Here is a 27,937-nt window from a genome sequence, read left to right on the forward strand (position 1 = left end):
AAGTAACTGCGCTACAGTAAATGCCAGCAGAGAGAAGAGAGAGAAGCAAGGTGCTTGTGTTTTGACTGTGGTCTGGTGTGTAGTGAGGCTGTGTTGGACAGGGCTTTGCTGCACTGCACACCCCGCAGTCATTATTTGTGAGCTTAACATATCTTCATGGTTTTCTTTTGCTAATTTTGTGTGAGAGGCCAAGTAAATATTTTATGTGTACGTGTATGTACAGTGTGTGTGTGTGTGTGTGTGTGTGTTGGTATGTTAGGGTGCATGTACCATGGCACATGTACCGGGTTCAGAGGACAACTGTGGGTGTTAGTCCTCACCTTACACCTTGTTGGAGATAAGATCACACGTGTCCTGACATCTGCAACGCCATTTCTGTTCAATGGTTTCTGTCTTGGCACCCAAGTGTTGAAGCATTGACCCCGCCCCCAAGTCTTTAGAAAGCATCCAGCATTTTAGTGAGTTTGGTGCTGCCAGGAGTCAGAAAGTGGGGGGCGGCCTTGCTACATGTTGGAGTGGCCCCACGGGCCAATGAGAGCCAGCAGTTGTGCTCACAGCTGGTGGAGGGCTCCGAGGAGTTGATAGGAAGGAGCCTGCACCTCCCGCTCGGTGTCTGGCAGCAGTGGCCTTGGTGGGTAGCACAGGAAGAGGTGTTATCCCCGGTGGACTGCTGCAGCCGGGCAAATGGGGGACACAGCTCCTGCTCCAAGGAACGCTGGATGAACCAAGTCGCAACTTGTTCCTCCTTCAAGTTGAGTCTGGTAGCCAGGGCCTTACCATCCTTGAGGTCGGAATGCAGCCTCATCTTCAAGTATTTCTCCAGCTCCCAAAGCTACTCCCACCTGTAGCCCTGGTCCAGGAGGGTCCAGGGTATAGGAGGACAGGAAACTCGCAGAGGGAGCTTCCGTCTTGTCTGTTGCTCACTTCAGGTGTGTTCCCACATCTGGGTTTTCTTTTAAATGATGGATTCTGTGCCTTAGGCGTAGGGAGCAAGTGCTTTTTTTTTTTTTTTTTTGGTTTTTCGAGACAGGGTTTCTCTGTGTAGCCTTGGCCATCCTGGACTCACTTTGTAGACCAGGCTGTCCTTGAACTCACAGCGATCCGTCTGCCTCTGCCTCCCGAGTGCTGGGATTAAAGCATGCGCCACCAAGCCCGGCTGCAAGTGCTTTTTATCGTTAGGCCATCTGCCCCTGCTCCTGAAGGAAATTTTAAGCATGTTTGGTTTTTTGTTTTTGTTTTGTTGTTGTTGTTGGTTTTTGTTTTTGTTTTTGCTTAGGTTGCAGTTTCAAACTGTAGTTTGAAACAGCCAGATGTGGTGGATTACGTTTTGTTTTGTTGTTAGATTTATTTGGTTTTAAATTATGTGTGTGTCCACGGGTATATGTTCATGAGTACAGATGCCTTCAGAGCCCAGAAGAGCATGTCCGAGCCCCCGGAGCTGCAGTTTTAGGCAGTTGTGAGCCACTGGGGTGGGTGCTGGGAACCAAACTGATCCTTTGCATGGGCAGTCTGTAGCCTTATCTGCAGCCCTCGCTGCACTTAACATCAGTAACTGATGTGTGACTTAAAGATCGCATTGTATTAGCCAATAGTTGGGCCAAGGTGTAAGTGTTCAATGAGGTCAAATACAAGGCAAGCATTGGATTTGACCATGTTGGGCGAAAATATGAGAAGAGGTGGAAATGAACAAACAATGAGGAGGCAGAATAGAGGTAAAAAGGACCGTTTCTGTCTCATGTCTGTGCTCCACGAAGGCGTTTCTGTCTCATGTCTGTGCTCCACGCAGGCGTTTCTGTCTCATGTCTGTGCTCCACGAAGGCGTTTCTGTCTCATGTCTGTGCTCCACGAAGGCGTTTCTGTCTCATGTCTGTGTTCCACGAAGGCGTTTCTGTCTTATTTCTGTGTTCCATGAAGGCGTTTTATTTTATTCCATGAGAATGTTTTGCTTCTTAGGGAAGATGTAACACTCATCCCAGATACACAATTTCTTTTTACTATCTCTCCATTTTGGATTTTGGTTTGCTTTTCTTTTTTTTAGACAAGGTCTTGCTATGTAGCCCTGATGGCTGGAGCCTCCTGTATAGATTGCTGGCCTTGAGCTCACCTGTGTTTGCCTTCAGAGTGCTGAGATTAAATGTGCATATCACCATGCCCCACTATTTTTATTTTTGTTTATTTTTCAAAAGAGATTGATTTATTTATTATACAGTGTTCTGCCTGCATGTGCACCTGCATGCCAGAAGAGGGCATCAGATCACATTATAGATGGTTGTGAGCCACCATGTGTTTGCTGGGAATTAAACTCAGGACCTCTGGAAGAAGAGCCAGTGCTCTTAACCTCTAAGCCATCTCTCCAGCCCGAATTTTGTTTATTTTTATTTATTTTTAGTTTTTAGGTTTTTTTCAAGACACGGTTTGTCTCTGTATTTCTGGCTGTCTTGGACTTGCTTTGTAGACCAGGCTGGCCTCAAACTCACAGAGATCCACCTGCCTCTGCCTCCCGAGTGCTGGGATTAAAGGCATGCACCACTACGCCTGGCTGCTATTTTGAATTTTTATATTTTTGGTTGGGGGCCTAGTCTTTAATGGCTAAGCCCTATTTTGAATTTTTAAAACTTACATGTATGTATTTATTTTGTGTGTGGTGGTATTGTGTGTGTGGCCTTTATGTGCCAGACTCAGTTTTTTGTTGTTGTTTTTGTCTTCATCATGTGGGTTCCAGGGGTTCATTCAGCTCAGGTCATCCGGCTTCGCAGCACACCCCTCTTTCCACTGGGCCATCTCACCCACCCCAGTTTGAAGTTTTAAAAAATTGCTTTTTCTGCCACTCTTTACTAGCAACTGAGTGAAATGAAGAGGAGTAATAGGTTAACTTGGAAATATTTTTTCTTTCCAAGAAGGGTTCTATGGGTCAGGGAATGTAACTTTTTTAAAAAGTTTTTTGCTGGGTGTGGTGGTGGGTACACCTTTAATCTCAGCACTTGGGAGGCAGAGGCAGGTGGATCTCTGTGAGTTTGAGGCCAGCCTAGTCTACAAAATGAATCTAGGACAGCCAGAGCTACACAGAGAAACCCTGTCTCACCTCCCTCAGCCCCCGCCCCCCCCCCAAAAAATGGCATTTCATTTTAATTGAAATTACTGTAATTCTGTTTTTCAGGAAGAAGAGAAGTTAATCCAGCAGGAGCTGAATAGTCTGAGGGCAACTGTCTCCGCTCCTGCCACGACCCTGGTGCGTCTCACAGCCTGCACACTTGCATCTGAAGCCCGCTCCACGGATTAGGACAGGGTCTCTCTGTGTGGCCCTGGCTGTCCTGGACTTGCTTTGTAGACCAGGCTGGCCTCGAACTCATAGCAGTCCATCTGCCTCTGCCTCCCAAGTGCTGGGATTAAAGGCGTGTGCTACCACGCCCAGCAGATTAGGACTTTTTGAACAACATTCACTCACCTGCTCCATCCTGGCCGCTGAGCTTTTTGCAGGTCTTGAGATGCTGGCCCAGGTTTTAATTGTTACAGGGTTTTATTGGCACTAACTATATCCTCATAGGGCACATTGTAGCAATCCAACACTAAACGGACACACTGTGTATTGCCACTTAACATTTATTCCACTTAAAACTTTTAGTGTGTAAGCCTGTGCTCAGGTGTGCATGCCATAGCATGTGTGTGGAAATAAGAAGGCAAATTGTACTGCTGCCAGTGTCTGTGGGCTTGAACTCAGGCCATCAGGTTTGGTAGCAAGGACCTTGACTTGCAGAGCCACCTTGCTGGCCGTACACTTTTATGGAGGAGGTTTCTTTTACAACCAACATCTGTTCATCAAGTATTTAGTGGGTGGTTTTTTGTTGTTGTTTTAGATTGATTTATTTATTACAAATACAGTGTTCTGCCCGCTGTGCCCCTGCACACCAGAAGAGGGCACCAAATCTCATTGTATAGATGGTTATGAGCTACCATGTGGTTGCTGGGAATTGAACTCAGGACCTCTAGAAGAGCAGACAGTGCTCTTAACCTCTGAGCCATCTCTCCTGCCTCTAGTGGGTGGTGTTAAAACCATAATATCTATTTATTCTTACTTATTTTCTTTGTTGGTTTGTTTTTGTTTTTGGAGACAGGGTTTCTCTTGTAGTCCTGGCTTTCCAGGACCAGGCTGGTGTGCGCCACGACGCCCAGTTTATTCTTACTTGTTTTGGCGCAGGGTCTTGTGTAGCCCTGGTTGGCCTAGAACTTGCTGTGCCGGACTGGCTTTGAAATCACAGGGATCCACTTGCCTCTGCCTCTGCTGGGATCAAGGGTGTGTACCATTACTCTCAGCCTGCCGAGTCTTTGTGTGTGTGTGTAAGTCATTATGGAAACGTGTAACCGCTTAGTAAATATCTAGGTGATAATTTTGCATAAATATATTATCATAAACATGAATATGCAAAGTCCAAGAGAAGGTAATTGTTTCTTTTTGTAGTCATAATATTCAAGGAAATAAAATTGGAGACACTAGTCTTGTATCTTTGTGTGTGTGTGTGTGTTGTGTATATAGATATGTACATCTGTGTGTACATGTCTGTAGATATAGATATATACATATGTACACATGCTTTGTGATGCTTAATAGAAATGTTAAATAGAGACAGTTTTCCTCTTCTTACTTTGTTAGGTTTTCACTTTCTGTAATGGATATAATTGAATACAATTTTGCTTACTACAAGGCGTAAACCTGGTATTGGATAAAACTGGTCACTGGGCACTCAGAGTTTAGCAGGAAGATTATAATTGCAGCCATTCAGGCAGATCTGGACACACCACATACAAGTACAGAGCGGGGACAACTGGAGGGAAGTTGTAAGGCAAAGCCCCACATTGGGAATATGTTTTCTTCTCTACGTACAGGAATAATAATTTAGGTAATAGTTGTACTTAGACAAAACTCTGAGTTCATGATACGAAGCCAGGGTTGAAAGTTTAATGGCATGAATTAGCAGCCTTATTCCTAACTAATATAAAAGCCTTTGCAAATGGATTCTCACTGTGGTTTAATTAAAAATAGATACACACATACTAACAAATCACTTAGTAGTCCTAATTGATATGTTAATAAATTAACTTTTGAGCAGGGTGTGGTGGCTCATGCCTTTAATTCTAGCACTCGGGAGGCAGAGGCAAGCAGATCACTGTGAGTTCAAGGCCTGCCTGGTCTACAAAGTTAGTCTAGGACAGCCAAGGCTACACAGAGAAACCTTGTCTCAAAAAACCAAAAATCAATCAATCAATTAATTAATTATCTTTTACTGATTTAAACAAAAATGATTTGAACTAAACTGCATTTTCCTAAGAGTCACACACATATATGGCTAAATAATACACACACATATATGACTAAATAATGTCTTGCTCCAGGTCTTTTTGTTGTTTCATTTTTTGACAAGGTCTCATGTAGCCCAGGCTGGCCTCTGACTCATGAGCTTTGGACCCTCGTGCTTTGACCTCCCGAGTACTGAGATTATAGGCATACACTGCCACACCCCGTTTTGTTAAAATAGTTTGTTTCCTAAGCCTCTTGTTATGTAATAACCTGATAACCTTTAACTTTAACACACACACACACACACACACACACACACACACACACACACAGAGAGAGAGAGAGAGAGAGAGAGAGAGAGAGAGAGAACAGGCAGGTAGGCAGGCAGACAGACAGACAGATAGATAGACAGACAGACAGACCAAAGGTCTGACTGTGTAGCCCAAGCTGGCCTCTAGCTCATAGGGGCCCTCTTGCCTATGCCAACCACGTGCTGGGGTTAAACATATATACTACCACATCCAGCTCTATTTTTAAAAAAAAATTTTTGAGACAGATTTGCTATATCCCAGATTGTCCTCTGCCTCTATGTCCTGATGTTAGCATTACAGATGTTGTTTATAGAACATTGAATTTTATATATTTTTTTTATTTTTTATGATCCTGGGATTGCACTCAGAACTGGACATGCACTATCACTGCCAAATTTTAATTTTAGATATTAAAATAGTCTGAACTTTTTTCTTGTGGGTTTTTTTGTTGTTGTTGTTGTAACATTCACAATATTATGAGTTATTTAAAAAGAGAAAAAGCCGGTCATGGTGGCACACACCTGTACTCAGTGAGGCAAAGGCATGTGGATCTCTGTGAGTTGAAGCTAGCCTGGTCTACAAAGTGAGTCCAGGACAGCCAAGGTGAAACTCTCTCTTGAAAAACAATAAATAAATAAACAAATAACATGATTAATATATCTGTAATATAACACTTAACACTGCTGAAGAAAGCTTATGTTCAGTTTGGTTTTCCCCATTTCTTTTTTTTAATGGCTTATTTATTATTTTTATGTGCATTGGTGTTTTGTGTGAAGATGTCAAATCAGTTGGAGCTGGATTACAGACAGCTGTGAGCTGGGTTGCTGGGAATTGAACTCCGGTCCTCTGGAAGAGCAGCCAGTGCTCTTAACCACTGAGCCGTCTCTCCGGCCCCCTCACCCTGTTTCTTGAGATGGGTTCTTCAGACTAGTCTCCAGCTCCTGGGCTCCCACAATCCTCTGCATTAGCCTGCAACCCCAGTTCCTGAGTGCCAGGTGATAGGAATACAGCTGGCCTGAAGTTTGATGTTCAAATTTGAATACTTTTTCTTCTCTCTTTTTTTTTTTTTTGTGTGTGTGTGGGGGGTGCAGTTTTGAGACAGGGTCTCACTGTATATACTTGGCCATTCTAGACTCACTTTGTAGACCAGACTGTCCTCTGCCTCTGCCTCCCGAGTGCTGGGAATAAAGGGTGCGCCATTGTGCCAGGCTTGTATATTTTCATTACAGAATATATTACCAACTTGTGGCAATTTTTCTAGTTTTCACTTGGCGAAATATATTCAAACTGATTTTAAATGCCAAATATGATCACCACTCACGAAATTTTGTCTGAGAACCCCCTCTAATCAAACTTAGAATTAGAAGTAGCTTCAGATAGTTTATAGTGTCATTATCAATGAAATATTTGAACTAATTTTTTGACATTAATAGTGTTAGTAATTGTTAGAAGCAACTTTTATTCTATATTCTGATATTAGGCAGTTGCTTTGTAATATTTACCTTAGTTCTTCATAGCTAGGATAAGCGGCTCACTTGCTAAATGAATGTGACACACAGAAAAAGGAAAACATTCCATTTGTTTAAGTAGTGATCGGTTTTTCGCTTTTCAGAAAATGATGAAGGAGTGTATGGTGAGACTTATCTATTGTGAAATGCTTGGATATGATGCTTCTTTTGGTTATATACATGCGATCAAGTTGGCCCAGCAAGGAAACCTCTTAGAAAAAAGAGTGGGTATGTATTTCTTTAAGACTTCATACTTATTGTTGTTTTTAAGGTTTTAAGCACTATATAAAACGATGGCTGGTATATAGTAAGTTCCTAGAGCATTTTCTTATATATTTTCTCTTTCATAGTCTTGGGACTAAATGTAGACCTACATGCTGAGGCAGGTTCTCTACCACTGAGCTACAGACCAGCCCACATCCCCAAAGCTAACACTTTAGAAATACAAAGCCTATACATAAAACCAGCCTTCTTCTGCATATGAATCATTTTGGAGTTCCAGAGATTAAAAATTGCTTGATTGTGTGATAATGAGATGCTACATACACGTGTAGAATCTATTGAACTGTACGCAGAGGTTAAGTCCTTGTGTGCATAGTGTACCTTAGTAACTCTTGTTTTAAGAAACCTATTTAATCCCATTAGTTTAATTATGAAAGAAGACTTAATTAATCAGTTAATACGCTTTTTAAAACAAAGTCTTACTGTGTAACCCAGACTGGCTTCAAAATTGCTACTTTGCCTCTCAAATGGTGGATTACGGGCTTGCTTGGCTAAGAAGTAATTATTTGTAAAATAAGAATGGAAACAAACTAGAATAATTTAAAATATGCTGTTCTCACTTTCACACTGCTAGCTATAGAGATTAGAGGTATTAAGATTTTTTTTTCCCCCTGCAATAGTCCTTTAGGGTATTTGGAAACATTCTTTCAAGGCCTTGAATTGTTTCCAGTCACTGGGGCCGAGTAGGGTGGAGCTGCGCCTCATTGATGGGCCTGATAATGTTGAGCTCTAGGGACAAGCAGGCTTTATGGATTGTATTGATTGCCCCAGGTGATGGAGGAGGGGGAAAAGATGATAGGTAAACAGCACTCACATACTGCCCCCACTCTACCCCAGATCCTCTCCTATCTCCCAGAGTAGAATGTTCTGTGGCATCTCCCTGTCCTTATTCCAAATTAAATTTGACTCTTCTGAGATCACTCTGTGACGCCCTCCGTCTGGTACCTTAATGGTGACATGTGTCTTTTCTTACTATATATTAATGTTTCTTCATATATTAATAATATCTTGGCTTTCAAATTAATTTAAGCTTTTTATAATCCTGAACTTTTTTGTGCTGTTAAAAATAATCTTTATTGGTAATTTACTTTAAAACTGATTTCTTGGGCCAGGCATGATGGCACATGCCTTTAATCCCAGGAGGCAGAGGCAGGTGGCTTTCTGTGAGTTCCAAGACAGCCTGGTCTACAAAGTGAGTCTAGGACAGCCAAGGCTACATGGAGAAACCCTGTCTCAAAAAACGGGGGTAGAGGGTGTGGGAGTGGGGCTGATCTCTTGGTGCACACCTTTAATCCCAGCATTTGGGAGGCAGAGGGTGGATTGCTGTGAGTTCCAGGCCAGCCTGGTCTACAAAGTGAGCCCAGGACAGCCAGGATTATTACACAGAGAAACACTGTCTTGAAAAACAAAAGCAAAAAACAAAACAAAACACCCCCCCCCCAAAAAAAATTCTGACCTCTGGGATTGAAGATGTACATCATCATGTCCGGCTTAAAATTTGATTTTTATTTATTTATTTATTTATTATGTATACAGTGTTCACCTGCAGGCCAGAAGAGGGCATCAGATCTCAGTATAGATGGTTGTGAGCCACCATGTGGTTGTTCGGAATTGAACTCAGGACCTGTGGAAGAGCAGCCAGTGCTCTTCTGAGCCATCTCTCCAGCCCCCCAAAACTGATTTTTTTAAAAAGCTTCAGCAGAAAGTTCCTTTTTTGTTTTTATTGTTGCAGGACATTTGATCCCTGTGAACCCCAAGATTGTGAATTGAAAAACCTGAGGGTTTTTTTGTTTTGGAGTGAGTCTCTTGAAGTCCAGACTGGCCTCTAGTTTATTATGTAGCCATGATCTTGAACTTGCATCTTCCTGCCTTCATTTCCCAAATGCTAGGACTGTCCTGCACTCCTGGCTTGTGTGAGCCTGCGGTTTTGTGCCTCTAGGCTCCCACCCTACTGAGAGTTTCCATAGCTTTTCTAATGATCTTCATTTAGCTTCTAAGTGGTTATATTTGGAGTGTTTTTCTTATTTTGTTTGTTTGTTTCTTAAAGTTTTTGTTGTTTGTTGTTGTTGTTTCTTTTCTTTCTTTTTGAGACAGGGTCTTATTATATAGCCCTGGCTGGCCTTGAGCTCACAGAGGTCTACCTGATTCTGCCTCTGTAATTCTGGGATTAAAGACGTGTGCCAACATGCCTATCAGAGAAAAGAAAAATTTTTTTACATTATAATTGAACATTATAGGAGAAGTGAAAAGCAACCTCATCGTTTTTACTTATAAATGGAGGTGTGTTAGATGTGAATGATTTGAAATGTCTATAATTTAGTCCTGGGAGGAAGTGGTAATGGTAGATTCCAGATTCAAGCAAAATCTGATGTTTCTTTGCTTTCTTCTATATCTTTCTTATTTTCCTTTTCATTTCTCTACCTTTACTATTTCTTTCCTTCCTAATATTTTCTTCAACATTGAATTATTTTCTTTATTCTCTTTGTATATTGCCCTTTTTAGTTTATAAAATAGTGATATCCTTCTTTTTTAAATATTTAAAATAATTTTAGTGTCTTTATTGTGTATGTGAATATGCACATGCCACAACACATTTGTGGAGGTAAGAGTCGGTCCTGTTCCTGTTGTGATGCCCTTCTTAGTGTTAGCTATTTTGTTAAGGACTCAGAACAGATCCAAGTGGATGCCCGTTATATACCACACACTGCAGTCACTTGTATAGGTGGGTAACTTACATTGCTTCATTTGGAGACTCTGCCATGGTGGGGGAGGGGATAGAAACCAACATAAAAGTTAGTAGTTATAATGTTAAAATCACTTGCATGACCATGGTCTAAGTGTTGTTCTCATATGGTCAGGCCCAAGGGTATCAATGGAACCCTCAGTTTCCCTGATTGCTGAGTCTGTGTGGAAAATGCATACCAGATCACACGATACAGTTCTGTGGAATATCTTTAAATATTGCAGGCTAGAATTTAGTCAGACAGCTTTGGAGCAGCCATTTATTGATTGATTAATTAATTGGTTGGTTGGTTGGTTGCTTTTTCGAGACAGGGTTTCTCTGTGTAACAGTCCTGCCTATCCTGGACTCACTTTTGTAGACCAGGCTGGCCTCAAATTCACAGTAATCCGCCTCCCGGTGCTTACATTAAAGGCATCAGCTATTTTTGTTTTAGCTTCCTTTGGCACAAACATGGGACTTCAGCCTGCTCTTGTTTGTTGCTCGGCTGAGTTCTGTGTTGGGATAGGCAGGAATTCTAAGAAACAATAGATAACTGGAAATATTGGGTCTGAGCCAGGTGTGTTGGTGCACGTCTTTAATCCAGTACTTGCAAGACAGAGAAGTGGACCACTGTGAGTTCGAGGCCAGCCTGGTCTACGAAGATAATCCAGGACATCCAAGGTTACACAGAGAAACCCTGCGTTGAAAAACAAACAAAGAAAATATTAAGTCTGGCTGTGGTGGTGCACAGGTCTTTAATTACAGCACTTGAAAGGCAGAGGCAAGGAGATTTCTGTGAGTTTGAGGCCAGCCTGTCAAAGCAGGATGTTTGTTGTAACAGAATTAAGGTTTCATTAATATGACCTTTGTGCTAGTTTGGTCTTGGTGACTTGGGTGTGGGTTATATTTTAGCTGGACAGGTGAGTCCTGAGCAAGAAGACGCAGCTCTGCTGTAATTGCTCCCTGGCCTAGTCAGCTTTTCCCTCTCATGTAGGAGTCATAGCTTTGGTCCTCTGTCATTGCAGTCCTTTATGCTGCTCCTTTGTGGTTGTGAGACTAAAAGGTTCTAAATGGTTTCCCATGTTGTACACCAGACACAGATGCATGGGTAATGTGAAAGATAGCTAACACCATGTCTGTATTGAAAAGGCTAAAGGAGTTGGGTAGAAAGAAGAATGGGGTTGAGAAAGAAGAATGGGTAAGCGGGCCCAAGGCAGAGGGGACGTGGGCTCTGTCTCTGTCTGGTGAGCCCTGCTTCCCCCTTGTAATAGCTATAGACTTCAGGACTTTACCCTCTCCTTTGATCTCACCATCATACTGGCAGAGCAATCATGCTTGCATCATAGGATTTGGAGAATTAAATGAGGCAAGGCTTATAGAGTTATTGTCACATAGTAATGAATAAACACCACTGCCAGGATGAAGACATGGCGTAAAGCGCATGGCTCCACTGCCAGTGTGAAGACATGGCAGAAAGCGCATGGGCTCCATGCTCATGGCGTTGGTTCTTCAACTGTTATTCACCGCTCTTCACATTGAGAAACAAGATGTGAGTAATATAATTAGTCAGCTAGCTCCTACACTATGCAAATCATCAGTGACTCAGTGCTAACTCAATAACTAGGTTTTTGAATAATTGTATGTTTGGCTCTAAGAATATTTTGATTGATAATGCAGAGATTTGCACTAGAATCTGTGTCATCCACAGGGCTTTAATTTGGTGTTCATCTTGTAGAATCTGCAGTTCTGAATCTGCAGGATGAAGGACACCTGAAATCTTTTTTTTTTTTTTTTTTTTTTTTGGTTTTTTCGAGACAGGGTTTCTCTGTGTAACCTTGGCTGTCTTGGACTTGCTTTGTAGACCAGGCTGGCCTCGAACTCACAACGATCCACCTGCCTCTGCCTCCCAAGTGCTGGGATTAAAGGCGTGTGCCACCACCACCGGGCGACACCTGAAATCTTTAGTGACATTTGTTAACCTTGTATTTTACACTTTGTGTTTATGTTACCTGTAAGTGATGTGTTTCACACTTAAAACATGGAATGGATAGGCTTTAATTTACTAGAATAGGAATTTTTGGGGAGGTAGGTAGTAATGAAAACTTTTCCTTCATTTTTTAATAGGTTATTTGGCTGTCTCTTTATTTCTACATGAAAGTCATGAACTTTTGCTTCTCCTTGTGAATACAGTGGTAAAGGTACCGTATCATATTGTACGCTGGTTAATATGAAGTCGTATTTCTGCTGTCATATGACTCTTTAGTCATAGTTACTTAAATAATTTTGAAAGTATAGGTTTACTTAAAAAATTACCTTAGAAAGATTGGTTGGTTGGTTGGTTTCTCTTTTGTTCATTTTGTTTGGTTTTGGTTTTTTTGGTTTTCTAGTTTTTTGAGACAGGGTTTCTGTGTAGCCCTGGCTGTCCTGGAACTTTCTCTGTAGACCAGGGGGGCCTCGAACTCATAGAGATCTGCCTATCACTGCCTCCCAAGTGGCCACTAAGACCTGGCTAAGATACTTTTTTTTTTCAACTCTATTTTATTTTATTTTATTAGATGATATCCATTTGATTCCAATTTTCAGTAAATGGCATAATTTCATCCTTTTTTAAAATTTATTTTTTATTTATTCATTTCACATCTCCATGGTAGCCCTATCCTCCTCACCTTCCAATCCTACTCTCCCTCCCTCCCTCCCTTCTCCCACTCCTCAGAAGAGGGGGGCCCTCCCACAGCTCATCAATTTGAATCAGGACCAAGCACTCCCTCCCCCCCCCATCCCCGTCCTCTGTAGCCTGGCAAGGCAGTCCTGCCAGGGGGGAGTAATTGAAAAGCCAACCAGAGAGTTCATGCCTGAGATAGCCCCCCTTCCCTCAATAGAGGACCCACATGAAGCCCAGACTACCCATTGGCCACATCCCTCCAAGGGGCCTAGGTCCAGTCCATGTAAGGTCATTGGTTGGTGCCTCAGTAGTAGCAGGGGCTATAGAGACTAAAGAGAACACCCTCTAACTAGACAAGTCTAGTGGAGGGAGGGGAACACCAACCCCCCCACCCCCCTCCCACAAAAAAAAAAAAAAAAACCCTCAAAATTCACCCTGCCTACAAGACATGCAGGGATAAAGATAAGCAGAAACCAAGGGAATGTCCAACCAATGCCTGGCCCAACCCAAGACCCACTGCATGGGAGAGAGCCAGCCCCAGACACTATTAATGATGCTCTGCTGTGCTTGCAGACAGGAGCCTAGCAGAGTTGTGCTCTGAGAGGCTCCACCAAGCAGTGTCTCAAAACAGATGCTCAGACCCACAGCCAAACAGTGGGTGAAGCTTAGGGAGTCCAGAGGAACAATGGAGGGAAGGAGCAAAGGGCCTGGGGGTGACAGGAGCTTTACAAGAAGATAGTTTATTTTCATACACTTACTTTTTTTTTTTATTACATGTATGTAATACATCAGATTCCTTGGTGTTAGAGTTAATAGCAGTTGTGGGCTGCCTGGCGTAGACACTGGGATTCCAACTCTAGTCCTCTAGATGCACAGAGACTGCCTACAGAGGGCAAAGATTATAGGTGTGCACTACTCACCTGGCTGGTTTTGTTTTTTGTTTTTAAGATTTATTTATATATTTTATGTATATGAATGCTCTATCTACACGCACACCTGCAGGCCAGAGGAGGGCATTAGATCACATTATAGATGATTGTGAGCCACCATATGGTGTGGGAATTGGAACTCAGACCTCTGGAAGAATGGACAGTGCTCTTAACCACTGGGCCATCTCTCCTGGCTGTTTATTTTTTGAGAGAAGTTCTCCTTATACAAAGGTTGGCCTTGGATTTCTAATCCTCCTGGCCCCGCCCCTCCTGAGTGATGAGATTGCAATGTGCACCATTACAACTGCGTTATGACTTTGTGGAGACTGAGCCCAGGCCTTGTGCATGCCAGACAAGGACTCTACCAATAGAACTGCAGCCCCAGATCACTGTTATTATTAACCCGTGTGTGTGTGCGTGCACGCGCGCGCATGTGTTCTAAGGACCGTTTCTATTCTCCCCTACCCCCTTACCGTTCTTTCTGAAATAGGATCTCATGTGTCTCAGACTTGCTTCAGACTCACAGGCGAAGATGGCCCTGAACTCTGATCCTCTGCCCGTGCCGCCCCAGTGCTAGGAATGTAGGCACACACTGCCCGCCTTATGGCGTTTTCTCACAAGTTTGTAGTATGTGCTGAGCATGCAAGTGTTTATTGGGCTGAGAGTTTTCTGGTAGTCTTAAGGTTTTATTGTGGATAGAATCGTATCTGTATTCTTCCTTGTGTGTTTCTATCCTTATTTTCCATTCTTGTCTCATTGTTTTGAGTTTTTCCACACTTAGGATAATACTGGCCATAAGTTTGCCAGATAGAGCCTGTATTGTGTTCCTTCTATTCTTAGTCTCTTCAAGACTTTCATCATAAAGAGAGGTTGGATTTTGTCAGAATCTTCCTTTGTATTTGGATGATCGTGTAGTTTCTGCCTGTGTCTAGTTATGTGATGTGTTAGTATTAATTTGCATGTTGACCCATCCTGCACCTCTAGAATAAAACCTACTTGATCATGGTGCATGATCTTTTGATTTGATTTGTTTTATTTTTCAAGACAGGGTCTCTCTGTGCAGCCCTGGCTGTCCTGGACTCGCTTTGTAGACCAGCCTGGCCTGTGACTCAGAGCGATCTGCCTGCCTCTGCCTCCCGAGTGCTGCACCACGCCCGGCTTGATTTGTTATTGAATTTGGTGTGTTGTTTTGGTTGTTTGTCTGTTTTTAGACAATGTCTCACTATATTTCCCTGGCTGGCCTGGTCACAGAGTTCTGCCTGATTTTCCGACCTGAGTGCTGGGATTAAAGGTGTGCTCCGTCATACCTGGCAGTTTGCAAGCATTTTATTGAGGATTTTGACATTTGTGTTCATCAGAGGAATTAGTCTTTAGTTTCTTTTTGTTTCCTGACTAGGTTTCATAGAGAGTGTTTGGTAGTGTCCCTACTTTTCTTTTTTTATGGAATGATTGAGAGACTTTGGCCTTACTTAGTCTTTAAAGTTCATCTGCTCTGTGAAGCCTTCAGGGCCTGGATGGTTTCAGTGGGGATTTTATTTATTATTGCTTCAGTCCTGTTCCTGTTGTAGTTATATTTAAATTATCTCATGTTGGTTTGATTTTGGTGGGTCATGTGGATCTGGAAATTAATTTATTTTAGATTTCCTAAAGTAGCGTAATGCATGTTTTTAAAAAATTGGCCTGGAGAGATGGCTCAGCTGTTAAACGCTAGGCTCACAACCAAAAATAAAAGAATGTTCTATTCTGAATTTTATTGTTGTCTGTTGAAATGTCTCCCTTTTCAGCTGTAATTTTATTATTTTGGGTCCACCTTCTCTTTGGTTGTTTTGCCTAAGGGTTGATCTCATTTATCCTTTCAGAGAACCAGATATTCCATTGATTCTTTGTTTTTCTTCATTTCTGCTCTGATCTAGTTTTTTTCTACCTACTGGTTTTAGATTTGGCTGTTCTTGTTTACTGACACCCTAAGGTACATTTTTATATTATTTGCTTGTACTTTCTCTGATATAAAAAAATTAAATCCAATTTATTATCATTATCATCATCATCATTATTATTATTGTATGTGTGCAGAGTGTGTGCCATGTGAAGGTCGAAGGCCAACTTTGGTTCCCTCCTTCCACTGTGAGTTCCAGGGATTGAGCTAAGGCGGTCAGGCTCCTGAAGCGTATGCTTCTACGTGCTGAGCAAGGTTGTTCCCTTCCTCAACTCTTCTGACTAACTTTGGCTTAAGTTCTGTTTCATCAGCTAGTAGAATATTAACACCTGTTGGCTTCTTATTCCATTTCCTTGGATACCCTTTTCCATCCTTTTTGCCCTAAGGCTGAGTCTGTCTTTGAGTGTGAGGTGCATGTTTGCTTTGTTTTTAATACAGTATAGCATTCTCTGTCTTTTGATTGGTGAGTCGAGGCAATTGGTAATGCAGAGTTATTATTGTAAGGTGTATATTAATTTTGTAGTACTGGGTGTTTTCTTGATCTTCATTTACTTAACTAATTTTTTTGGTGTAGTTTATTTTTCCCAGGCTTCATTTTTCTTTGCAGTCTGAAGAATTTCTTCATGTATCTTCTACAGAATTGATTCAGTGGTTTTTTTGATTCCTTCAGCCTTTTCTAAAAGCTCTTTAAAATTACGTGTATTATTTGTACAGGGGCTTTCACTGTGCTTTATTCCTTACAGGATGCAGTTTAGCCATGCTCACTTTGATCCTCTCTTGCCCTCTGACACCTCTGTTCCTCTTGGTCTCCCAGTTGTCCCCCTGCTATGTTCATGTATGGCCCAATGAGTTTCACTAGTACTATTTACAGGAGAGTAGGTAAAGGCATATTAACAGGAGCACCTTACTGGTGGCTACACTGCAGAAGAAAATGTTTACCCTGCCTCCATCAGACAACGGCATATACATCCTCATGGAGGGCTGGAGTCCCATGAGCTCATCTCTCTTCTAGAGCAGGGTGTTGATGGCCCAGTCAATCTTGTGTAGATTCCCCCCCCCCCCCGCCCTCTTCTTCTTCTTGTGCAGATTCTGTGGCTCAAGAGTATATGTCATGGCTGGAAGTTAGCTTTTCATACTCCTTCCCAACTTCCCCCTGGCTCTTAGACTCTTTCTGCCCCTTCCTCATGATGTTCTCTGAGCCTTGCAGAGGTCATGTAGATGTTCCATGTATGGCTGGGCATTCAACTGTTGCTCATTATTACAGTGTTTACCAATTACAAGTAGTCACCATTAGCCTGTTTCTGTTGCAGGAAAGCTGCTTTCGCCGCCCCCCCCCCCCCCCACCGGCCTTGCTGCATGTGGTTGCCTAGCACTGATCTTTCAGAGCTTGAAATACAGCTCCAAGTCCTGCAGTCTTCAAAAGTTTTTGTTAAAAATTACTGTTCTTTTTGTTTGTTTGTTTGTTTTTTCGAGACAGGGTCTCTCTGTGTGGCCCTGGCTATCCTGGACTCGCTCTGTAGACCAGGCTGGCCTTGAACTCACAGCAATCCATCTGCCTCTGCCTCCCGAGTGCTGGGATTAAAGGCGTGCACCACCATGACAGCTAGAAAATTATTGTTCTCTTAATGAGCCTACTCTTACCTATGACTTGGTGTTTGTCTGTTACTTTTCCATTGCTGTGATAAAACACCACAACCAACGCAACTTATGAAGAAAGCATTTAACTGGGCTATGGTTTCAGAGGATTAGAGTCCATGATGGCAGAACAAAGACATGGTGGCAGGAACAGCTGAGAGCTCACATCTTGATGTACAACCAAGGGGCAAAAAGTGCACTGGGAATGATGTGGGCTTTTGAAACCTCACAGCCCAGCCCCAGTGACACACCTCTTTCAACAAGGCCACATCTTTTAATCCTTCCCCAACAGTTTCACCAAGTGGAGACCAACCATTCAAATATATAAGCCTATGGCGGTCATTACCACCCAAACCACCACAGTGTTTCTTATGGCATTCAGTATGCCTTCTTCTGCATATTTTGAGTTTGAGGTGTAAGATGAAATCAAGAGGTTCTTTTCTGGTCTCATTTGTTTAGTATCCTAAATGCCTCCTATAGTTGGATGGGCAGTCCTTTTTTCTTTTTCTTTTTCTTTTTCTTTTTTTTCTTTTTTTTCTTTTTCTTTTTTTCTTTTTTTTTTTTTTTTGTATTTGGGAAATTTTCTGCTCTAATTGTATTGAATACAATTTTCTATACTTTTGATGTGGAAGATTTTATCTTCTCATAGTGTCCAGTAGATATGGAGTTCATTAATCTGGCGAGACTGGCCAACCGGTGAACTCTGGGGATTCCCTGTGTCCTCCTCCCAGAACTGGGATAACGTGCATGGCTTTTACATGGGTGCTGGAGAACTCACCAAACCATCTCCCCAACCCCTGTCAAAGTTTTTAAAAAATCATTTAATTGATTAGTGTGTGCATGTACATGTGTGCACATACACACTTGCTAGAGCATATATGTGGAAGTCGAAGAACAGCCTCTAGGAGTCAGTTCTCTCCTATGTTGCTGAGGCAGGGTCTTGTCTTCCTGTCACCTGCAGACTCCAGGCGAGCTGGCCTGTGAGCTTCTGGGCATTTCTATCTCAGCACCCCATTTTACCACAGTACTGGTGTTATATAGATGCTTGCCACATCTCTGGCTTTCTTTGTGGGCTCTGGAGATTAAATTTGTCAGGTTTGCTTAGTGAACTTTTTTTTACGCACTGAGCCACCTTACCAGCCTTTCTTTCAAAAATATATTTACTCACTTTACAGACTATATGCATATTTAAGTATGTATGAGCACATACTTTTTATTGTATTGTATAAATTCTAAAGCTCCATTTATATTTACTAGAAAAGTTCATGAAGTTGTTTTATTAGTCTGGGAAAGTTTAAGGGTTATGACAAAGGAGACTGTTTGGCCTGTAGCTGGTCAGTTGCCTTTGACTCTGTTAAAGTGGGAAGTGTTTCATAGGTGCAGAGGCAGGTATGACTGTGTAAGTTGATTATAAAGCTAGGGGAAATGACTAAGTAAGCAGGGTTGTTATGATGCTGAGTTTGTCATCTCTTCTTTAAGTTTGTGCAGACTGTCTTCTTTGCTTACTTATGGCAGGACCTGCAGAGCACAAATCTGGTAGAAGTGTGTATGGCACTCACTGTTGTCAGCCAGATTTTCCCTCGAGAAATGATTCCAGCTGTTCTTCCATTAATAGAAGATAAACTTCAACATTCTAAGTAAGTAAATTATTTTGACATAGATCAGATGTCTATACTATATCTATTTTAAATAGATATAGTATATTTATGTGTATATTTTATTTATTCTTTCACAATTCCATACATCTGTATAATGTAGCTCAATCATATCCACCTCTAGCTCCCTAGACCCTTCCCAACACATCTTCTTCACCTTCATGTCTTTTCCCCCTTCTAATAATAATAACAACAACCTTCTGAGTCCAGTCAGTGCTGCCCATATATGCGGGTGTTGAACCATCCACCAAACATGAGCAACTAACAGGAGCCTGTCCCAGAGAACAATGACTCCCATTTCTCCAACAGTCGTCAACTGCCAATAGGTAGGGCTGGACCATTTGAGCCTCCCTACTGTTCATGCTGGAATATTCCCTGGCTTCGTTTTGTGCGGGTTTTATGTAGGTAAGCACAGCTCCAGTGAGTTCATAAGGTGGTGACCACGTCATGGCCAGAAGGCAGGCTTTTCCGTACTCCTCCCCACCCTCCAGAAGGCAGGCTTTTCCGTACTCCTCCCCACCCTCCAGAAGGCAGGCTTTTCGGGATTCCTCCCCACCCTCCAGGAGGCAGTCTTTTCGGGACTCCTCCCCACCCTCCAGCTCTTGCATTCTTTCCTCTCCTTTCCAGGATGTCCCCTGAGCCTTGAGGCGATGGTATTGGTAATACAGATGTCCTGTTTAGAGCTGAGCACTCATCAGTTACTTTTCTCAGCACTTTGAGCAGTTAAAAGTCTCTGCATTAACCACTGCCCCACTGCAAAAGATTTTCTGATTAAGGTTGAGAAAAAGCACTCATTTATGGGTATAAACACAAATACTTAGAAGACAGCTTGGCGATGTGTCCATTTAACAAAATAATAGTAGTAGGTTCTCTCAGAGGGCCCATGATCCCCAGACATGGACTTTTGACTAGGTTTACAGTATTATGCATGAATTCCCTCCTGTGGAGCAGGCCTCCGATCCCATTAGAGAGTGATTGGTCCCCGCTGTACTAGTCATGCCACTATTGCACTGGCACATCTTGCTTGACAAATCAGTATTGTCGCATATAAGGTCTACCTCTGAGGTAGTCACCAAGAATATTGGTCACTTTTCTCCCCCAGTGGCCTGCATGACACTTTCCAGCACTATTGTATTAGAGTTCTCTAGAGGAACAGAACCAATGGTGTATGCGTATATACATACATTCATTCATACATACATACATATATTTCAAATATTTCTTTTACTTATGTCTATGCATATATATGTCTGTGTGTGGGTATGTGCACATGAGTGCAGGTGCTCACAGAGGCAAAGGCATTAGATCTCCTAGAGCTGGAATCACAGGCAGTTATGAGCTAACTGACATGGGTGTTGGGGACTGAACCTGGGTCCTCAGGAAGAGGCAAGAACAGCACATGCTTTTAACCATGTATATATACACACATATATACATATATATGTATGTGTATATATCAATACATATATACATGTTATAAAATTATTATTAAAGAATTTAATAAGTCAGCTTCACAATAGTAACAACAGCAGAATCACACCCAAGAGTTGATAATCTCATAATTACTTAGGCCTTGAGGCTGCGTGCTTCACCAGTCAGGACAATCCCATGGTAGCTCTCTCATAGAAGAGGGTGGAGGTGGGACAAAAAGGAAAACATAACCTGTGGTCTCTCACTTCAAAAAGCAAAGCACCTCAGCAGTCCCAGTCTGGCACTGGAAGCTGAGAAGGTTCCTGGATCACCCTGGTCTCTAGTTCACAATGAAAGTTTGGAAATGTTGGTTCTGCCATCAGCAAGGGGATCAGCAGCAGCAACAACGGGGCACATCAGTTGTGTCCAAAGGGAGGCCAAGCCCGCAGAAGGCAGGGTGGTTGTCCTTTTTGCTATACCCTTTTGATCTGGGCTGCTAGCAGGAGGTGCAGCCCAGAATTCGGTGGGCCTTCCCACATCAGTAAAGACTAATAGGACACTTCTTCAGGCGAAGCTTCCTAGTCAGGTGGTTCTGATTTGTGACAAGTGGACATCAAAACCAACTAAACCAACAGTGGAAACTAACTGCCAGGGAGAAGCTTCCAGTTACTTCCAGCTTGATGACTAGCTTACCATTTGTATATGCTACAGTACAATACACTGTCATGTTAGAATGTTAACATACGTTTTGTTTGGGGGGGGTTTTGGGGTTTATTTGTTTGTTTGTTTTGGGTTTGTTTGTTTTTGGTTTTTCGAGACAGGGTTTCTCTGTGTAATAGCCCTGGCTGTCCTGGACTCTTTGTAGACCAGGCTGGCCTCGAACTCACAGTGATCCACCTGCCTCTCCCTCCTGAGTGCTGGGATTAAAGGTGTGCGCCACCACGCCCGGCTGAATGTTTATATACTTTTAAAAGCAGATAAAATAAGTAATAAGAGAAAAAACTCCCAAATCTCTAACAACCCTTATGTTAAAAAAAAAAAAAAAAAAAGTTCACCAAGCATGTGTAGGGTTGGTAAAGTGTATGATGTGCAAGCACAAGGACCTGAGCCCTCAGGTAAAAAGCTGGACATAGTACCACAAACAAATCTCTGTAACCGAAATGTGTGCTGCCTCCATCAGCGGGGTCTCACAGTGTAGTTATGGCGGACAACCAAGAGCAGTGGCAGTGGCCTGTGTTGTTTGGGAGCCTTGGAGGCTCTCTTGACTAGTAAGCCATCTAATAGCCTATGGTTTCTGGGAAAAGTGTTGCTCCCTGCTGTAGATACCCAGTTCAAACCCTTTCTTTTGTAGGCTCCATAAGCCTTGAAAAGGGACTGCTTTACTAGGGAATTCCTGCCCGGGACCAGAAACCTGCTCAAAACCTCCTAGCTCAGGAGGCCATGGACCCTATGGGAGGATTTACTGTTGTTTTGCTAAGTGGACATATTGTTAAGCTATTAATATATATTGATGTTTAGCCCCTTCCTTCCCGCCCCCCCAAACAGGCCTGCCTCTGCCTCTTGAGTGCTGGGATTAAAAGGATACGTCACCATACCAAGCTCCCCTTCCTTTTTTAAAATTTAAAATTACGTTTATGCATGTGTGTGTGTGTGTGTGTGTGTGTGTGTGTGTGTGTATGAGGGCAGATGTTCATAGAGGCCAGAGGCAGCCAATGCCCCTGGAGCTGGAGTTATAAGTGGTTGTGAGCCCCCTACCGTAGGTGCTGGGATTTGAACTTGGGTCTTTTGCTTGTCTGGTATGTACGATTCTCTGAGTTCAATCCCCAGCACTGAAACACAACAACAAAACATGAAATCAAAACCAACCAGAGAAATAAAAAACTAGGGTGTATGAGCTCATCTTTTCATTTTTGCTGCATGTTTGCTAGACATAATCTGCTACAGATGGAGTATGAGACTGGTCTACACTTTAGCTCTTTATTATCACGAGGCTTTACAAGTCCCAGGAAGAAGAGTAGCATCTATTTATTGGTATATGCCCTCTGTGCTTCCCTTCCCTGCAGTGTTTGGAGTTTACTTACTTATTATAGAAAATAATTGCCAGGCATGGTGGTGCACACCTTTAATCCCAACACTCGGGAGACAGAGGCAGGCGGATCAGTGTGAGTTCAAGGCCAGCCTGGTCTACACAGAGAAACCCTGTCTCTGAAAAACAAAAACAAAAACAAAAAACAACAATAAATTAAAAGGGACTGAGGAGAGAGCTCAATTGCCAATGTGCTTGGAGTGTAATTGTGAAGACCTGAGTTTGGATCCCTGCCATCTTTATAAAGCTGTGTCAGCATGCGCCTGTAATGCCAGTGCTGGAGAGGTAGAGACAGGGAGGGGAGGGTCCCAGGGCTTACTGGCCAGCCAGGCTAGATAAACTCAATAGGCACACTCCAGATTTGCCAGATCTGACCCTGTCTCAGAAAAGAAGGTAGAGAGTGACAGGAAGATACTGACACCCAGCTGGCCTCCACTTGCACACACACGTACATCTGCTTGCACACACATGCATATCCACAAGTGTGTATCTGTACACAACAATCTTCCCTCCCTCCCTCCAAAAGAGGATCTCTTGAAATCTTACTTCTTAGTAAGAAGTAAGATTTTTGTCTTTTTTTCTACTTTGCTGCATTGGAATAAAATAATTAGTAATAGATACTTGGTGGCCGAGGTTGCCTTGTTTAAATTTCATTTTTTATCCTTAGGGAGATTATACGAAGAAAAGCAGTTCTGGCATTATACAAATTTTACCTCATTGCCCCTAACCAAGTACAGCATATCCATACTAAATTTCGGAAGGCACTCTGTGACAGAGATGTTGGGGTCATGGCTGCCTCTTTGCATATATACCTTAGGATGATTAAGGTAAGTTGGCAATTACAGCATGTGCTCAGTAGTTACCATTGTAACAACATCACTGTGGAAATAGAAAACTCAGGGGCCAGCCGTGGTGGCGCACGCCTTTAATCCCAGCACTCAGGAGGCAGAAGCAGGTGGATCTCTGTGTGAGTTCAAGGCCACCTTGGTCTACAAAGTGAGTCCAGGACAGCCAAGGATAGGAAACCCTGTCTCAAAAAGGCAGGGGGAAAAAAAGAAAGAAAACTCAGATATCTCAATAAAATGATTAGTATTTTATACCATTATTGGGCTAGAGAGATGGCCAGTGGGTAAGAGTGCTTGCTACACAGCAGGAAGACCTGAGATCAGATCCTAGCGCCTATATAAAAAGTTAGCATGACCATCCGTGTATGCCTGTTGCCCTAGTGCTGTGGAAGCCAGAGGCAAAGGGTTCTGGATCTTGCTGCCTCACAGTCTTGTTCTACGTTCAGCGAGAGACCCTGTTACAAGAGAATAAGGCAGGGTGATAGAGCAGGACACCCAGAATCCCCCGCGGGGCTCTGCATGTGCATAGGCACACACTCATGTACACACTGTGCATATACCACAAACATATGTACTATATTTACACATATAAATATATTTTATGCTATTATTTACTTTTGTTTTTTGTGGGGGGGCGGTTTTGGGGGAGAGTTGAGACAGGGCTTCTCTGTGTAGCCTTGGCTGTCCTGGACTCATTTTGTAGACCTAGACCAGGCTGGCCTTGAGCTCACAGTGATCCACCTGCCTCTGCCTCCGGAGTGCTGGGATTAAAGGAGTGCACCACTATGCCCAGTTCTATTATTTACTTTTAAGTGTAACTTTTGTAAATTGTTGATAATGAGTTGTATGCAAAACAGATCAGGAATTCAAGTCCACAACTGGTCAAAATGTAGAGGAAACTGACTGTGTGATGCCTGACCACAATAGATAGATCTACAACACAACTCCCACACCTCAGGCTCGGGGAACGTTCTGCAGAAGGATGACAAGATTATAAGAAACAGAGGACTAGGGCATCTGCTGTAACATAGTGTCTCCTGTGACAGAGAGCAGCACTCATGAAATCTCAACAATTTGGTCACCTAAAAATCTGAGCAGTGACAGCAGTGGGTGGGAGAAGTCTCATAAGGCCCCCTCTCCCCAAAGGAAGAGCTACAGGCAATGAATGGCTGCTGGGGCCGGGGGCTAGTCTTCTCCAGTGATGAGGCCCTGGTAAGCTACCCAGGCAATACCAAGTGGTCAGCTTAAGCATATATACAAATGAGCAACTTTAAATGGACTCAGCAGATTGTTTTTATATGTATTTATGTGCATTTATGATAATAATAATAATTAAAAAAGAAGTCATGAATCTCAGAGAGTGGGGGAAGGACGTGGGTGGAGCTGGTAAGAGGAAGGAGTGGAAATGATATAAATGCAGTATTTCTGTATGAAATTATAAAACATATAAACATATATATGGATATAAAAGAATAAGTTGGCTACACAGCAAATTTAAGGTTAGCCCTAGATTATATGAGACCATGTTTCAAAAAAGAAAGAAAAGAAAAGACATTATTAACAGATTTTTTTTTTTTTAAATTTAGGAAAATTCTTCCGGCTATAAAGAACTGACTGAGAGTTTTGTAACAATTTTAAAGCAAGTGGTGGGAGGAAAGCTCCCGGTTGAGTTCAGTTACCACAGTGTGCCAGCACCGTGGCTGCAGATCCAGCTCCTGAGAATCCTGGGGCTGCTGGGAAAAGACGATCAAAGGTAAGCCCTGCCGAGTCACCGGCTGACCACACATGTCATACAGCCTAGGTTAGTCACCAAGAAGCTTCAGCAAAAACCTTCCAAAAATTTTTCAGCACTTCCTGCCTTACTGGTGGAAGTAAATAACCGATGTGTGAACACAGATTCCTTCCATTTACTGGGGCATTGCTAGCTTACCCATATTTTCTCTTTGTGAAATGTACTTGCTTAATCACTGGAATAGAGGGTGAGCCAGATAATAAACACTTCACCTGGTGTGGGTCACATGCTGTCTGCTGCAGCTACAGAACTCTGTAAAAGACTGAAAATAACCATAGAAAACACAGTTTAATGAAGGAGGCTGTGTTCGAGAAGAAAAAAGTTTGATAAACATTAATGCCTGAATTTCAGATGATCTGAACATTTCAATAGATATTATTTTTAACATATAAAAGCGATTCATAACTTGCAGTCATAAAGAGGGGTATGACTAAAACACATTATGTATATTATGAAAGTGCCAGTATGAAGCCCATTAGTAGTAGATGCTAATAACATGAAAGTCACAAAAAGGAAACCATAAAATATAATATTCATTATCTATTTTAGCAAACAACAAAGCAAAGACAGAGATTGTCTCTTAGAAGCACCTGTGCTGAAATTTAATTAAATTCACAGTCTTTCCTAGCGTTAGTTAGTTTGATAGGACACGAAGAGGGATATACTAATGGTGTTAACTCCAAGACACAGGCTGTAGAGAATAGCAGACAGATGACTTTCATCAATGATTAGATGGAAGAGAAAACTGAAAAGTAAGAATAGGACTGGAGAGATGGCTCAATGGTTAAGAGCTCTGGCTGCTCTTCCAAAGGACCCAGGTTCAATTCCCAGCACCCACTTGTCAAATTACAACTTTCTGTAACTTCAGTTCCAAGTGATTCAACACCCTCACACAGACATACATGCAGGCAAAACACCAATGTACATAAAATATAAATAAATTAAAAAGCCGGGCATGGTGGTACACACCTTTAATCCCAGCACTCAGGAGGCAAAGGCAGGCCGATTGCTGTGAGTTCAAGGCCAGCCTGGTCTACAAAGTGAGTCCAGGACAGCCAAGGCTACACTGAAAACACTGTCTCAAAAAATCAAAATAAATAAACTAATGAAAAAAGAAGAGGGACTGGAGAGATGGCTCAGAGGTTAACAGCACTGCCTGCTCTTCCAAAGGTCCTGAGTTAAATTCCCAGCAACCACATGGTGGCTCATAACTATCTATAATGAGATCTGGTGCCCTTTTCTAGCATGCAGACATGACATTCAGGCAAAACACAGTATACTTAATAAATAAATAAATTTTCTTTTAAAAATTTAAAAAAGAAGAAACACATATGGCCCGTAACTATTTAATAAACAGAGAAAGAAAAGTAAGAATATGTAGATTAAAGAAATTTAAAAGCATTAGCAACCAATTAAAATGTATGGGTCCTGGGCTGGCATGATGCTGAGAAGGAAAGAGTGTTTCTTGTCAAGCCTGGTGACCTGAGTTCAGTCCCTGGGACCCACATGGTGGCAGGGCAGAGTGGACTTTGTTTTGGGGCTTTTTGTTTGTTTGTTTGTTTTATTTTTGTTTTTTGTTTTCTTTCGAGACAGGGTTTCTCTGCGTAGCCTTGGCTGTCCTGGACTCACTTTGTAGACCAGGCTGGCCTTGAACTCACAGCGATCAGCCTGCCTCTGCCTCCCTCCCGAGTGCTGGGATTAAAGGTGTGCGCCACCACGCCTGGCTCAGAACTGGCTTTGTCAGTTGTTCTCTGACCTCCACATGGGTGCCACGGCTTTTGTGCCCACACACACATCATACTCGCATAGACACACAAAACAGGCAAATAAGTGTAAAAGAAGGAATGGGTCTTATTTGGATCCTGATTTCTAAGGAAAAATCTATGCTGTAACTGATAATTTGAGCACAAATTGGACTTTAAGGAATTGTGACTGTATATATGTATGTGTATATATATTACAAAAGAGACAGAGTGAATATCTACATCTCTTGTATAAATGTACTTGATTTTAAAATATTTATAAACATTTATTCTTAAGGCTATGCTCTTCTAGAATTTACTTCAAAAATAATCTCTACATGTAAGAAGCAGATAGAGTCGTCCATTACTCACCTGTGGAAGTGATGTAATGAGAGCGTGGACTGACACTACGCTTTTGTATATCTTTAAAATTTTAAGTGTTTCCATAGTACAAATTTAGAATAAACTTAATGTAAACAACAAAGAGAGAACAGTTTTCCATCATAAAAGGAATAAGACACACAGGTATCGAGAAGAAAAAAAATCCACAGTCATTCATGTCCTGATGCCATCAAATTCTGTTGTAGCGAGGCCGGTGGACATTGGTCGTAGTAAGGACTGTGGTTTGGGATAAGTAGAGAAAATGCTGTATTATTTGAAATGTTTTACATCTTACTCATCATGTATATTCTTGTACTAATTGTGTTGTCCTATTAAGGCTTCAATTAAATGGTAGGGCTTTTTTTAACTAAAAATATCTTATGTGTATGGGTGTTTTGCCTGCATACATGTCTAAGCACTACGTGTGTGCCTGGTGCCCACAGGAGCCAGAAAAGGAGTCAGGGTCCCCTATACTGGAGTTACAGGTGGTTCTGAGCAACTGGATGCAGGGAATTGAACTTAGGTCTTCTAGAAGAGCAGTCAGCATGCTTAATCACTGAGTCTTCTCTCTAGTCCCAAATGCTAATTTCTTTCTTTTCTTTTTCTTTTTCTTTTTTAATTTCTTAATACTGAAAAGAAAACCAAGCAAACTAGAAACAGCTTTCCGGCTGTATCAGGCCTAGAGCTGTCCTTTGCCAACTCTTGCTCCGCTTGGAGATTGGTGTCTGTGCACAGTTTTTGTCATGCT

At 42.2% G+C, this 27,937-nt stretch overlaps 1 protein-coding gene across 2 annotated transcripts in view; it reads left to right on the plus strand.

Moving 5' to 3' along the window:
- Ap4e1 (adaptor related protein complex 4 subunit epsilon 1) overlaps positions 1-27,937 on the plus strand; it is a 67,017-nt gene that overhangs the window by 950 nt on the left and 38,130 nt on the right. Inside the window, exons 2-7 of one of the 2 annotated variants that reach the window (XM_051144562.1) lie at positions 3,158-3,229; positions 7,217-7,340; positions 12,241-12,314; positions 18,794-18,915; positions 23,097-23,256; positions 24,861-25,027. In XM_051144562.1, coding sequence (XP_051000519.1) covers positions 3,158-3,229; positions 7,217-7,340; positions 12,241-12,314; positions 18,794-18,915; positions 23,097-23,256; positions 24,861-25,027 — 719 coding nt within the window. Of the gene's footprint in view, positions 1-3,157; positions 3,230-7,216; positions 7,341-12,240; positions 12,315-18,793; positions 18,916-23,096; positions 23,257-24,860; positions 25,028-27,937 lie in introns of those variants that run through there. The other variant, XM_051144563.1, reaches the window with a different exon arrangement.

Source organism: Acomys russatus, chromosome 4 (assembly GCF_903995435.1).
Source record: "Acomys russatus chromosome 4, mAcoRus1.1, whole genome shotgun sequence".
In the NCBI taxonomy this organism is placed as follows: Eukaryota; Metazoa; Chordata; class Mammalia; order Rodentia; family Muridae; genus Acomys; species Acomys russatus.